At 45.7% G+C, this 15,600-nt stretch overlaps 1 protein-coding gene across 3 annotated transcripts in view; it reads left to right on the forward strand.

The window, feature by feature from the left end:
* adgb (androglobin) overlaps positions 1-15,600 on the forward strand; it is a 225,624-nt gene that overhangs the window by 23,618 nt on the left and 186,406 nt on the right. For 2 of the 3 annotated variants that reach the window (XM_067989323.1, XM_067989324.1), the window contains exon 1: positions 15,317-15,504. In XM_067989323.1, coding sequence (XP_067845424.1) covers positions 15,334-15,504 — 171 coding nt within the window. In that variant the 5' untranslated portion in view covers positions 15,317-15,333. Of the gene's footprint in view, positions 1-5,322; positions 5,395-15,303; positions 15,505-15,600 lie in introns of those variants that run through there. The other variant, XM_067989325.1, reaches the window with a different exon arrangement.

The raw sequence follows: 15,600 nt of genomic DNA on the forward strand, positions 1-15,600 counted from the left end.
GAACTAATGGTGAAATTATGGTGACAAACCTACCCGCTTTATGGATTCACGGGTAGAAATTCCAATCGGCTAAGTTGACATGCAAATTCTCAGCGCGCTTGTCCTGCATTCCCTTGTGCTGCTTTTAACCCGTTTAAGATAAACAGGGAGCTGCCCTATTGCAGATGTTGCCTGCAAGTAAAACTGCAGCAGAAGGCACTGCTCTGTGGCAACTGCTCTTGTGAAGTGGAGGCAGCAAAGGCAGATTTCCTCTGACATGTCCAGGTAGGTTTGAAGGGGGCTGTGAATGCAGGCCCTGTGGTAGTGATAGGTGCAGATAGGATGCCTCAAGTATCTTTGCACCTGCATTTGTTGCCCTCTTGTGAACTCCTCCTCCACATCTAAATTGTATGTTCACACCCTTCTCCCTCCAAGTCAGTACCCATCCTCACCACTTTGCACAGTGATGTAAATAGCAGCTGCAACCAAGAATAACAAAGGAAAGCGTTTGTGGGGAAACTCCAAGAAAATGTGAGGTCTACCCAGCAAAGCCAACTAATGCGTGTAACAAAATGTAATTAAATCTGCAAAAAGCACAGACTTTTACCAAGAACTAAAACTGCCAACTCCCTTTAAGAAGCTTGCTTGAGCAGGCTGAGTCCCAGGACTGCCATTGCAGTTTACAAGGATGATGTACACACCATGGAACGTGTTTAGCCGGAAGTCGGAACATTCAGGGCAAGATTTTTTTTAAGCTAATTTTAATATTGAAATAAGGTCCTGTGGTCTTTTTTGGTCTCCAAATTAGCCATCAGAAAATGGGGCTTATTGATCATATTGAACATAAGAAATAGGAGCAGAAGTAGGCCATACGGCACCTCGATCAATAAGATCATAGCTATCTTCCACCTCAACTCCACTTTTCCGCCCTATTCCCATATCCCTTGATTCCCTTAGTGTCCAAAAATCTATCGATCTCAGTCTTGAATATATTCAATGACTGGACATCCATAGCCCTCTGGGGTAGAGAATTCCAAAGATTCACAACCCTCTGAGTGAAGACATTTTTCCTCATCTCGGTCCTAAATGGCTGACCCCTTATCTTGAGACTATGACCCCTAGTTCTAGACTCTTCAGCAAAGGGAAACAGCCTCTCAGCATCTACCCTGTCAAGCCCTCGAAGAAGCTTATCTGTTTCAATGCGATCACCTCTCGTTCTTCTAAACTCCAGAGAATATAGGCCCATTCTACTCAATGTCTCCTCATAGGTCAACCCTCTCATCCCAGGAATCAATCTAGTGAACTTTTGTTGCATCCCCTCCAAGGCCAGTACATCCTTCCTTAGGTAAAGAGACCATAACTGCACACAGTAGTCCAGGTATGGTCTCACCCGAGCCCTATATAATTGCAGCAAGACTTCCTTACTCTTATACTCCAACCCGCTTGCAACAAAGGCTGACATACCATTTGCCTTCCTAAATGCTTGCTGTACCTGCATGTTAACTTTCTGTGATTCGTCTACAAGGACACCCAAATCCCTCTGAATACCAACATTTCTTAGTCTTTCACCTTTTAAAAAATATTCTGCTTTTCTATTCTTCCGACCAAAGTGGATAATTTCACATTCCCCCACATTATACTCCATCAGCCACCATCTCGCCCACTCACTTAACCTGTCTGTATCCCCTTGCAGCCTCTTTGCGTCCTCCTCACAGCTTACTTTTCCACTTAGCTTTGTATCGTCAACAAACTTGGATACATTACACTCGGCCCCTTCATCTAAGTCATTGATATATATTGTAAATAGCTGAGGCCTAAGCACTGATCCTTGCAGCACCCCACTAGTGACAACCTGCCAACCCGAAAATGACCGGTTTATTCCTACTCTCTGTTTTCTGTCCATTAACCAATTCTCAATCCATGCTAATATATTACCCCCAATCCCATGAGCCCTAATCTTGTGTAACAACCTCTTGTGGGCACCTTATCGAATGCCTTTTGAAAATCCAAATGTACTACATCCGTTGGTTCCCTCTTATCTACCCTGCTAGTTACACTCTCAAAAAACTCTAATAGATTTGTCAAACACTATTTCCCTTTCATAAAACCGCGTTGACTCTGCCTAACCATATTATGATTTTCTAAGTGCGTTGTTACTATGTCCTTAATAATAGATTCTAGCATTTTCCCTACTACTGATGTGAGGCTAACTGGCCGATAGTTCCCTGTTTTCTCTCTCCCTCCTTTCTTGAATAGTGGAATTACATTTGCTACCTTCCAATCCACGGGGACTGTTCTAGAATCAAGGGAATTCTGGAAGATCAAAACCAATGCATGGACTATCTCTGCAGCCATCTCTTTTAAAACTCTAGGATGTAAGCCATCAGGTCCAGGGGATTTGTCGGCTTTTAGTCCCATTAATTTCTCCAGTACTTTTTCTTTACTAATCTTAATTACTTTAAGTTCCTCACTCTCATTGGACCCTTGGTTCCCCACTATTTGCGGTATGTTTTTTGGGTCTTCTACTGTGAAGACAGGTACAAAATACTTGTTTAGCATCTCTGCCATTTCCTCATTCCCCATTATAATTTCTCCTGTCTCAGCCTCTAAAGGACCCACGTTTACTTTTGCTAAGCTCTTCCTTTTTTCATACTTGTAGAAGCTCTTACAATCTGTTTTTATATTTCTTGCTAGTTTACTCATATTCTGTTTTCTCCCTCTTTATCAATTTCTTGGTCATCCTTTGCTGATTTCTAAAACCCTCCCAATCATCTGGCTTACTACTCTTTTTGGCAACATTGTCAGCCTCTTCTTTTAATCTATTACTATCCATAATTCTGAGCCACGGTTGTATTACTTTTCCCGTGGAGTTTTTATTCCTCAAGTGGGTGTATATTCGTTGAGAGTTATGAATTATTTCTTTAAATGTTCACCATTGCTTATCTTGTAATCTAATTTCCCAATCTACCTTAGCCAACTTGCCCCTCATCCCTATGTAATTGGCTTTGTTTAAATTTAAGATCCTAGTTTCGGACTTAACTACATCGCTCTCAAACTCAACATGAAATTCTATCATATTATGATCACTCTTTCCCAAAGGATTCTTAACTATAAGATTTACTAATTAACCCTGTCTCATTACACAGTACCAGATCTAAAATAGCCTGTTCCCTAGTTGGTTCCTCGGCATAGTGTTCTAGAAAAGTATCTCGAATGCATTCCGTGAACTCGTCCTCCAAACTACTTTTGCCAATTTGGTTTGCCCAGTCTATATGAAGATTGAAATCCCCTACAATTATTGCATTACCCTTGTTATGTGCTCCTCTAATTTCCTAATTTATACTCTATCCAACACCATAACTACTCCCACCAGTGTTTTCTGCCCCTAGTTAGTTCTTAGCTCCACCCATACTAATTCTACATCCTGATTTTCTGAACTAAGTTCCTTTTTCACTACTGCCTTTATCTCATCCTTTATTATCAGGGTTTCCCCCCACCCCAGCCATCCTTTTCCATTCTGCCTATCTTTTCTAAAAGTCAAGTACCCTGGAATATTTCGTTCCCAACCTTGGTCACTCTACAACCAGGGTAGGATGTCTCATTTTCCAGCCCGTTCCCTCCGCCGGTGCCACCCTCTGCCAAGAGCAGGGCCTCGGAAAGTTGTATCTTGAGAGTGAAGATCTCTTCAAGCAGTTGGGCACTGTTTAGGACTTTTATTTTCCATGTTTAAATTTTCTGAAAATCATATACCAAACTTCTCGTTGACAACTTTATCTGCTCTCAGGCTTTGTCCCGTTGCTCATAGGAATGTTTGTTTTGAGAGGTATTCATGCTCCAAAAACAGATGGACTGAGTAACTGTGTTAATGCGTGGCAGCTCAGCATATTATGCTTTACCCTTATAGATACTGTACAATTTTATGGTGTTACCGTACGATTTGATTAGGAAATTTAGAGGAATGTCACCAGAAAAGCCAAATATATTTTGCACAAAATGGCAACAGCTGTCTTAGAAAACTTTGAGGAGACCGTAGAAAATTACATTAATCGCCCAGAAGTATAGTGGAAGATTTTATATGATCGTTACTATTGGCTATGAGCCATTTATATTAAACGGTTTGACACTGTAAAAAGAGGCAGCACAAGATCAGTTTTTATAAGGTAGCAATTGACTACGGCTGAAAATCCCCGGCCTGGATTTGACTCAGTGGTCGCATGACCGCTGTAACTGCAATGGGGAGGGACTTCCGCCCGACGGGCGCGCCGCTTACCTCAGAGAATGTTTTCGAATCAGCCTTATTTAAGTTTTATCGCTGGGTTCCCATGTCGGGTGGGAAGCTCGCCATAGGGAGTGTGCAGTCGCTTAAAGGGGGCATTCTCCTCCAGGCCAAGGAAACCTATCTGGTCTGCGATTGATCCCAAGCGAATTGTCGGTAGGAGAATGCAAATCTTGTCCCGAGATTTAATGTTTGAAGGCCTCTGTCGGCCCTCGCAATGCTAGATGCTTGTGTTATCCTGGCATTCTTTGTGTCCAGCATTGCTATGGCGGTAACGATGAAAATGTAACTTCAACCAAAGCTTGCATTTGTACTACACCTTTAACATAGAAAAATGCCCCAAGGTGCTTCACAAAGGCATAATCAGACAAAATTGAATGCCGAGCCAAAGAAGGAGAAATTAGTCGGGGTGACCAAAAGCTTGGTCAAAGAGGTGGGTCTTAAAGGAGGTGAGAGAGGTGGAAAGGCGAGGGGTTTAGGAAGGGAATTCTAGAGCATTAGATTCAAGGATTATGAGGTATGGTTTGTCTATCCGGCATTGGATTCAAGGACTAGGGGCATGGTTTGCCTGTTGGGTTCAAGGACTAGGGGGCACGGTTTGTCTGTTGGGTATTGGTTTCAAGGACTCGGGGGCATGATTTGAAGTTCATGGTGTCAAAACAAAATAAGAAATTTAGGCAACAATTATTTAGTAAGTGGGTGATCAAATTGTGGAACTGATTACCAGCATGGCTGGTGGAACTGAAAACCATCGCAGTGTTTAAAAAAGGCTGTTAATTCTAGAATCAAAGTAACACAACTGATGGGAAGTTTAGATAGGTAGGTTAGATGGTCCAATGGCCTTTTACCAAAAACATTACTGTGGTGCTAAATACACTTGTTTCCCACATATGACAGATGTCCCAGAAATTTAAAAAAAACACAATATATGGTATTGTGAATTAAATACAAAAATTGGTGGAAATGTATAGTGGGTCAACCAGACCTGAGTTCTGCCCTACTCTTCAATGTATTAAATCACTCAGCTGGTAGATTTATGTTTATTATGTATTTTATATTAATTATAGATCCCTGTTGTGGTCGAGAAAGAAGCCTGGTTTGATCTAATAGCTGCTAATGAACATATAATGGAGAGTGAGGTGAGTGCTATTGAACAGGCACACAAAGAGCACTGCCCATACTTGCTTTTCATAGTCACAAAGGACTTAACATGTCTTTAATGCATGGTGCTTGCCATGTTCATACTGGTTGCATATATAGAGCACTGAATGGACTGCAAATGCTCATCAGTAATTAACACTGGTTGTTTAGAATGAGGTACTGCAGTAATTTTTGGTTTAAATGTGAATGTGCATCCACTTCCAAAAAATATCTCCTTCATAGCCTGGTAAATGCCTCATACAAGCAGGCTGTGCAACCTCCAGGGAGTAAAACACACATGGGCTGTCACCTTGAATCAGGCACAGCTCAGTACTCAGCTTCAAACTGATGAAGGAGGTTAGCTGGAAGAGATTCACTTAGATCATACCAGGGGTTGAGAGGCTTTAGTTATGAGGAGAGACTAAAGAAAGATGTTCTTTTCAGTGGGATGGAGAAGGTTAAGAGGAGATCTGATGGAGATGTTCAAAATTACAAGGGGTTTGATAAGTTAAATTGGAAAAAACAATTTGCACTAGTCGGTGAGTCAGTAACCAGAGGACATAAAATCATAGAATCGTTACAGCACAGAAAGAGGCCATTCAGCCCATCGAGCCTGTGCCGGCTCTTTGTAAGAGCAATCCAGTTAGTCCCATTTCCCTGCTATTTCCCTATAGCCCTGCAAATTTTTTCTCTTCATATATTTATCCAATTTCTTTTTGAAAGCCACAATTGAATCTGCATCCACCACCCTTTCAGGCAGCGCATTCCAGGTCATAACTACTCGCTGCGTAAAAAGGTTTTCCTCATGTCACCTTTAAGATCAACCCCGAAAGAACGAAGGGAGTGGTTTGAAGAATTTTTTTTTACACATAGGGTTATTAGGACATCGTATGCCCTACCAGAAACAGTGTGGAACCAGAATCTATAAGAACTTTTAAAAGGAAAGTGGATAAACATCTGAAAAAGACAAATTTAAAAGGATATGGCAGGGGAATGGGACCAAGTGGATAAATAATCAATGCACTCTGCTCCTTGCACTCACTCCCACTGACAGCATCACCCTCAGTTTAACGTCTCATCTGAAAGACGGCACCTCCATTAGTGCAGCACTCCCTTAATACTGCACTGGAGAATCAGCCTAGATTTTGTGCTCAAGTCTCTGAAGTGGGACTGGAACCCACAACCTTCTGACTTAGAGACGAGAGACTGAGCCACAGCTGACACACGAGTTTTTACAGTAGATGGCTTATTCGTTGCTAAATTCCAGGCTGAGCCAGAATGGGCACCCCATGTGAACACACAATCGCTGGGTAGAATTACATAGACTCTCCAGCACAGAAACAAGACATTCGGCCCAAGTGGCCTGTGCTGGTGTTTGTACTCCACACAAGCCTCCTCCCACTCCAATTACCTCTTCCAACCTTGCCCCCCGGGTCTCCCGAGTCCCTTCTTCCTCATGTATGCATCATGCCTCCCAGCGTCAGTGCTATCTGCTTCAAACCTCAGTCAATGGATCTCCGCGTACACGCACACGAGTATTTGGAACTTTGGGGCATGCGTGAAACTCCGCATGTATACACAAACAGCTTATGGGGCATTCTGGGCGATTCTTCGCCCAGGGTGCAGGAGGCAATACAAACACAGATTTTTATGCACAAACACTGACAAGAAGATAACACTGCGGGAAGTTTGACTGTCAGCCGACAGTTGACATGCATGTACTTACAAGGCTGGCAACAGACCCAGGGGTTCAGATAAAATTAAATGTCCAGTGGTGAAGCTCGAGTGATACAACTGCATCCTGAGATTAGAAAGCAGCTGTCAACTCACTCCTTTTTTTCCCGTTAAATATCTGTATCTAATTTTTACAATTTAAAGTACACTGTCAAATCAAAGTACACAGCAATGGGAATTATCATAACACATAAGATTCTAAATATCCAAGCTTTACTTTACAGTGCCAAAAACCAATACATAATTTGTCTAATGCTCTAATAAAACCACAACTCTCAGGCACACACCAGACAGCTCAGTTCCCATACAAGTGTATTTTTCAGTACTTCTGCCTATACTTATGTAGTGACAAGTTTCGCAGTCTGTGTAGAATTTGATGCCCTGCCAATATGATTGACACTTGCCCTGTCACAAGCTTATATCGTATTCCAGACGGGTTATAGGAGCAAGTCTAAATTTATCTGGAAAATCCAGACTTGTATCTAAATGGACAGCATCAGCTGCAGGCCAAAGTCTCGCCCTGGCATGGATTCTGAGCTACGTAGGCACCAGTGCAATCAGATCCACACTGTTCCTGCCCATCTCTGCTTCCAGTGTGATGAAATGAAAATGGAACAACCCCAGTAGTATGAACAGGGTGAAACTGGATCGACCGTCCGAAAATGCTGAACCCAGACTGATTACAGGTTCAAGGTACTACATTAAAGTGGGACAGAGGAGGTCATCGAAACAAGTGGCAGGTGTGTGAACTCAGGTCCCATCAAAGAGAACAATAGCCATTGAACAGGTGATAGACCGATGCGTTGGTGGATCTTTGTGCACTCACACAAGCGATTGAAATTCCACACATGCACTAAAGAACTTTCAGGGCCATTCTACGATGAGTGTTTGCCTGTGGTGCAGGAAGCAATAAAAACACGGATTTATATCCACAAAGGCTGACAGGCAGATAACGCCACGGGAAGTCTGACAGTCAGCTGACATGTATATGACAAACAGCAAGAGTGGCGTGTTTGCAGCATGTGGCACACTGTCACAGTCGGATATTACAACATTTCCTACATTACAACAGTGATTACAATTGAGAAGTACCTCATTGGCTGTAAAGCGCTTTGGGGTGTCCTGGGGTCGTGAAAGGCACTATATAAATGTAAGTCTTTCTTTCTTTTAGGATAGCCATTGCCTCAGTCTCCCCACAACCTCACATGCTGCTTTTGTCTGTTTCACCTTTCCTGTTCCTTTCATTGCTGCAATGCACTTAAACACTTAAATCATCAACGCCTTTTGCAATAAGTCAAACCTCAGGAATTTTAGGGAGAAACTCTTCAATTTCTCTTTAATAAGGCCATAAAGAGTAAAGACACTTTCAAGTCAGGGGGATGGTGTTAATATTTGTTACACCTGCGTACTCCTAGAAGCAGTTTAAGGTGTCTAGGCAAAAGTTGGCAGCCACTCCATTAACGCAAATGCAGCGAAAGACTGCACCGTACCATTAACTAGTGTGTTCGCTACCTCTAATACACAGAGAAAATAACTCCTCTTCTAGATTTATAAATCCATGATACTGTGAACACAGTGCTTACGTCAATTAAAAAGGCAAATAAAGTAATTAGCAAAGGGGAGTACAGATCTAAAGAGGTCACGTTGCTGTGACTGGAATGCTGTGTGCAGTTCTGAGCACACTGGACTATTTCCCTCTCTTTGCTAATTGTAAATATAGATGTGGCAAGGTGCTTCCTATTTATGTTGACTTTTCTCTAAAATTCGCAATTGAAGGAAAATATAGTCTGTGATCACAGAAAAGATGTTGCTGGAGTCAGTGCAGAGCGCGTAACAAAGTAGTTTCTCGATATCAGGAAGTTAAGTTTGAGGAGAGGTTGAGGAAGTTGAGTTTCTGTCTTTTGGAAAAGAGACTCTGAGATGATCTCATTGAAGTTTTCAAGGTTACGAAAGAAACTGGCAAAATGGATCAACATTGTTCACCACAGTGCAAGGGCTATCTGTTTTTAATATAATGGGTCATTTGCTGGCTTTCTCTGCCTTCCGGATGTTTCTGCCGCTCTCTCTCTCTCTCTGTTTTATTTTCCTGTTTGTTTTTTTGTTGAATGTGTATTCGGGGGTTCTGTAGGTGACACCTCTCTGTCTGAACACGGTGATTGCCTTGACAACGGGTAGTTGCAGAGGCAGTCTGTAAACACCATGTATTGTTCTATGATGTATAAATGCGTAGGCTTCAAGGAGCTCCTGACAATTACCTGAGGAAGGAGGAAGCCTCCGAAAGCTTGTAGATTTCAAATAAAAATCGTTGGACTATAACTTGGTGTTGTAAAATTGTTTACAATTGTCAACCCCAGTCCATCACCGGCATCTCCACATCACAGTGCAAGGGGTCAAACACCAGGAGACACGAGTTTAAAAAGGAGGAGGCTAGGAGGAAGAAGGGAAGTCATTCAGAGTTAAGGCCCTTTCCAATTGAGTTTAATCTGTGCTTTATAGGATACATGATGTGGAGATGCCGGTGATGGACTGGGGTTAACGATTGTAAACAATTTTACAACACCAAGTTAAAGTCCAACGATTTTATTTTTAATCCCACAAGCTTTCGGGGGCTTTCCCCTTCCTCAGGCGGTGTGGAAAAGACAATTTTGAATCCTTTGCATTTTAAGATCACAGAACAAAGCCTGGTGATTACTGCCCGTTGCCAAGGCAATCACAGTGAGCAGACAGAAAGGTGTCATCTAAAAGGCCACTGAATATACAACCCCCCAAAAAAAGAGAGAGAGAGAGATAAGGAAGACAGTCAATGACCCATTATATTAAAAACAGATAACATTTGTTCACTGGTGGGGTTACGTGTAGTGTGACATGAACCCAAGATCCCGGTTGAGGCCGTCCTCATGGGTGCGGAACTTGGCTATTAATTTCTGCTCGACGATTTTGCGTTGTGTGTCTCGAAGGCCGCCTTGGAGTACGCTTACCCGAAGGTCGGTGGCTGAATGTCCATGACTGCTGAAGTGTTCCCCGACAGGGAGAGAACCCTCCTGTTTGGCGATTGTTGCGCGGTGTCCGTTCATCCGTTGTCGCAGCGTCTGCATGGTCTCGCCAATGTACCATGCTCTGGGGCATCCTTTCCTGCAACGTATGAGGTAGACAACGTTGGCCGAGTCACAGGAGTATGAACCATGCACCTGGTGGGTGGTGTCCTCTCGTGTGATGGTGGTATCTGTGTCGATGATCTGGCATGTCTTGCAGAGGTTACCGTGGCAGGGTTGTGTGGTGTCGTGGACGCTGTTCTCCTGAAGGCTGGGTAATTTGCTGCGAACGATGGTTTGTTTGAGGTTGGGTGGCTGTTTAAAGGCGAGTAGTGGAGGTGTGGGGATGGCCATAGCGAGGTGTTCGTCATCATTGATGACATGTTGAAGGCTGCGGAGAACATGGCGTAGTTTCTCCGCTCCGGGGAAGTACTGGACGACGAAGGGTACTCTGTTGGTTGCGTCCCAGCATCCACTGCCTTTTGAGGAAGAGTTCCAAATTTCTACTATCCTTTTGTGCGAAAAAGTGCTTCCTGATTTCCTTCCTGGGTGGCCTATCTCTAATGTTAAGATAATGCCCCCTTCTTCTTTGTTGCCCCACCAGAGGAAATAATTTCTCTGTATCCACCCTATCAAATCCTTTTACCATTTTAAACACCTCCATCAGATGTCAGTCTCCTAAACTCAAGGGAATGCAAGTCAAGTTTGTGCAGTCTGCCCTCATAATTTAACCTCCTAAATCCTGGTATCATTCTGGTTAATCTGGTGAATTGGGCAAATGGGGCTGGTGTCTGATTTCTAGAGGTGCACGAGTTGGCTCTATCCAGCACCGTGGTGCTTCAGCCTACACATCCTAGGCCTTAGCATCGCACAAAGAAGCTGGAAGAAAAGCAGAAAGAGGTGGGAAAGGTGAAACTTCAAGGGCTCAATATTAGCAAGGCGGCGGGTTCTCAGCGGCGGGTCGACTGGGTGCGTGGGTAATGCGCCCGGTGCAATCAGTGTGCTCTGCACGCAATTACAGGATAATTGGAGCCACTTACCTTTGCTTCCGGGTTTCCTGCTGGTAAGCTGCGCGGCGGGTGGACTGCGCATGCGCAGTAAGGTCTGTCAGCTGGAGGAGCCCTATTTAAAGGGGCAGTCCACCAATGCTCCTCCTGCAGCAAACAACCAATGCTACACCAGGGAGCACGTCAGAGGGAAGGCTGCCCCAAGACTTTCAGACTCCTCACTCCAGCTACTGCTGGATGGGGTGAGGAGGAGAAGGGAAATATTTTTCCAGTCTGATGGGAGGAAGTGCCCTCCCTCCACCACGAAGAAGGCCTGGCTGGAGGTGGCCGAAGAGGTCAGCAGCTGCATTCTCCCACATTCCGTCTTCCACATCACCTCCACCACCACACAACCCATTCTGCACTGCCACCACAACGCTCTCGCATCACTCCTCACGTCCACTCAACTATCATCCTCACCTTGCCTGCACGTACTCACCGCCCCTGTCCCCATTCGAACACTACCATGCAACCCAATCCTCATACAATATCATGGCTATGTTGCACATGCACCCTCCCATGCATCTCCCTCACGCTCAACCCCACCCACACCAATGCATGCAGCGGCTCACCATGCAACCATCACTCAATCATGCCTCTGTGTTTTGCCTTGATAGGAGAAGAGATGCCAGAACGCCCGGGAGAGGGCACGGACCGGAGGGGGCCCAACACCAGTTGGTCCTAACGGACGCGGAGCTGGAGTGCCTGTCCGTGGCGGATGCTGAGGCTGGGATTGCACAAGTGGCCGGTGACAGAAAGCTAACACTCAGCACTCATGATAGCGAATGATCTTAGTATCACTTGGCATCTGCAGCACCTCAACATCTGTCCACATGCCTAATATTGCTTTCTGTTCTCTTGCAGGGCCATCTGCGAGCGCCGTGACTGTGGAGGGCGATTCCTCAGAGGATCTGCCGGTCTCTGAGGATCCATCGTCACATCTGAGCCATGCATCCACCAGCGCAGATACATACACCTCGGTGGGTCCCCGTCCTCACTTAGTTGGGCTTGCACATGTGAGCACGAGCAGATCCTGGTGGCAGGGGCTTAGCCGTGGAGAGTCCGCGTCGGTGGGAGCACTCTTCTCCAGGCTCTGCTCAGCTGGACCCAGATGCTGAACCCCGGGGGCCAGCCATGAAAAGGAGAGTCATCGAGGGGCAGCAGCACATTGCCGAAGTGCACTCTCCACAATCGCACAGAGGATGGAGCAGTCCAACTCCTGCATGAGGGGAATGGTGGCACAGGTACAGGAGGGTATCTCCGAGATAGTGTCGCAGGGACGTGAAGGCATCTCTGAGATGTGTCGCGGGTAGGTGCGGGAATGTCTGTGGTGGATGAAAGACTAACCTCCCTCGAGCGTCAAGCACGGCTCAACAATGAGGCCCTGACAACAGCCGTTCGGATTCAGGGTGAGCAACATTCTGCCGCCTTGAACAGGCTGACAGATACTTTACAGGTGGCCTTCCAAGGCCTCACACAAGTCCTCCAGACTGCCGTCCAGCAGGGTGGAAGGAGTGATGTGGGCCTGGGCCACGAGAGGGATGATGGTGAAAGGGGACATGGAAGTGGGGACACCACTCAAAGCGCTCCCATGTCTCACCCGTTGCCCCCCTCTCAACCAGTACCCGCAATGCTGCCCCCTCTCCAGACGGCCGAGTCTGCCCCTGCACAGGTGCAGGTGGAGCAGTCTTTGGAGGGGCCCTCACAGGCACCCAAACCCAGAGGGCGTTGGCCCAAAGCATCTCAGCGTTCAGGGCATGGACAAGAGCAACCTGCCACTACCTCTGCTGAAGCCACAGGGGTAGCACCACGTAGGGGTTCCCAGAAACGCAAGGTGAAGGTTTTGTGAGCACAAAGGGAATGCACAAGGGTGTCTGATGATTTGTCATGTTTTTCATTTCTTTTGTTCTGTTTCACGTGCACAATAAATATTATTATTGTCACCACTACTGCTACGTCTTGCCCATTCTTGACTGGCTTATGGAATAGGTCCCTTTCAGGGGTTCACCATGAACACGCACACTTGATGCCACCCATTGTGTCACTGCAGAGTGGGTGTAGGAGTATTTGCAGGGCTCTTTTGTGCAGACGACTGAGAGACGCTGGCGATGTCCCCGGTGGCACCCTGGAAGAATGCGGAGGAGAAGTTGTTGAGGGCAGTGGTGACTTTGACCGCGACAGGTAAGAAGATGGTGCTCGGGCCAGCCAGGAGCAGCTCGGCATGAAGGAGGCTGCAGATGTCCACGACTACATTTCGAGTGACTGAGCCTCCATGTGCACTGCTGCTCAGAGAGGTCTAGGAAGCTGAGCCTCGGTCTGTAGACCCTGTGGCGAGGGTAGTGCCCTCTGCGACGCAGCTCTCTGCGGTTGCCCTTCCTCCTGCTGTGCAGGTGGATGTGTCACAGCACTGTGTTGTGGAGCTCCATGTGTCAGAGGTGTACGGCATGGCCGGCGAGGCTGGTGATGCTGTTCACCCTCCGAGGAGGTCATGACTGCAGCTATGGTGGTTGCAATACGTCCATTTCAACTGGGAGTGTTTTCCCCCAGTACGGGAAACAGTCTCAGTTAACTGCAAAATCCGATCCCTCCTAAAATATCAGGTCAATCATGTCTGTAAACAACCTGAAGTACCTGTTCAAGTACTTTAAGTGGCACCCCGCTGGCATGAATTGCCGGCGGGAGTCCCACATGCGGGGGCTGCGCGCGCATGTGAGCGCATCACTGGGGAGCCCAGAAATGGGGCGAGTTGGAGCCGGGCTCTGGACCCGCCCCAGGAATCCCAGATTTTCGCAGCCCCCCCCCGCCACGAACGCACCCGATCGCGGGTGCGAAAATAGAGCCCCAAATCTCTGGAAACAGGGCTAATAGCCTATTATTAATATTGTAACGATAAGATAACTATGGGGAAACAATCGGGCCAATTTTTCTGCCCCGGGGTTGTACAGTTAGCAGAACACATGAAGTGCACTGCTCCTGTCCAGGACCAGAAAAGCTAGGATTTCCTGTCCTGAGCCCTTAATGTGGCCTGGAAGCACCCTGGGCCTGTTCTGCCCTGTGATAGGTCCTAGTGCAGAAAGGGTAGGACATTTAAAGGTAGCTGCAGGCCTCTGTCGGTTGCTGATTTCAATTGGCTCCTGTCGGGTAGAAATACAGTACCTAGTATTCTGGAGGATCTTTGGCCAGACACCGGGACCCCCACTGACCCTCTAGTAGGTGGGGGGGTCCATGGGCAGGCTATTTTACCATGTTTCACTGGGTTCCTGGCAAGTATTGCAGCAGGAAATGAGGCAAGAATCTGGAAATGCCCCCTCTAACCTGATCTGCATGAACGCGATGGATCTGTCTACTGCAGCAGTACTGAGACCCAACTTCCCCTTTCCCCTCACCCCTGGGAAACATAAAAGGGTGAAGAGACCCAGCAAAACAGGTCTCTGCCTCTTTTTCCTGACCTTTTGGAGTCAGGGTCAGAAAAGAAAGAACTTGCGTTTATATGGTGCCTTTCACAATCTCAGGACATCCCAAAGCGCTTTACAGCCAATGAAGTACTTGTAAAGTGTAGTTCCTGTTGTAATGTAGGAAATGCAGCCAATTTACCCACAGCAAGCTCCCACAAACAGCAATTAGATAATGACCAAATAACCTGTTTTGCTGATGATTGAGGGATGAACATTAGCCAGGACACTGGGGAGAATTCCCCTGCTCTTCTTCGAAACTGTGCCATGGATCTTTTATGTCTTTTATGCACTGGAGTGTCAGCCTAAATTACTTGCTCAAGTCTCTGGGGTGGGACTTGAATCCACCACCTTCTGACTCAGGTGAAATTGCTACCAACTGAGCCATGGCTGACAGTTCAACTTACTTCAGTTCAAGACACTGTCCTCCAAATATCAAACACCAATGAACAACAAAACTGCCCATGGAATAAATGGGAACCCACCTTAAATGAACTTAATTTTGTTTAATGTTTACAATAAAATAAAAATGTGCAATCAAAAATATTGCAAATATTTTAGTTTATCTTAAAAATGTTGATCTCCCCAGAATGTCCCTGCTGTTTTAAGGTTTGAAGTGATTTGTTCTATTTTGTCATTACCAGTTGATGCGATGGATTATCAGTGAAATCATTATGCTCTGGGTCACCTGCCAGAACAATATTTTAAATGAAAAGAGCTTGCTGGATGTAATAGAACCCCCCTGGAAGCCCTGGGAGCATATATATGCCCTTTGTAAGACCGTGAAGGGGCACATACCTCTCTATAACAGTTACGGAAAGTATGTTGTGAAGCTCTACTGGATGGTAAGAGTTTGGTTTGAATTATCGGTGAACTTGAAACTGCTTTTTTGATTTAAAAAAAACACATTAAGCTTGTAATTTTAAAGCTAGCTTGGTTAT

Source organism: Heptranchias perlo, chromosome 8 (genome assembly GCF_035084215.1).
Source record: "Heptranchias perlo isolate sHepPer1 chromosome 8, sHepPer1.hap1, whole genome shotgun sequence".
Lineage (NCBI taxonomy): Eukaryota > Metazoa > Chordata > Chondrichthyes > Hexanchiformes > Hexanchidae > Heptranchias > Heptranchias perlo.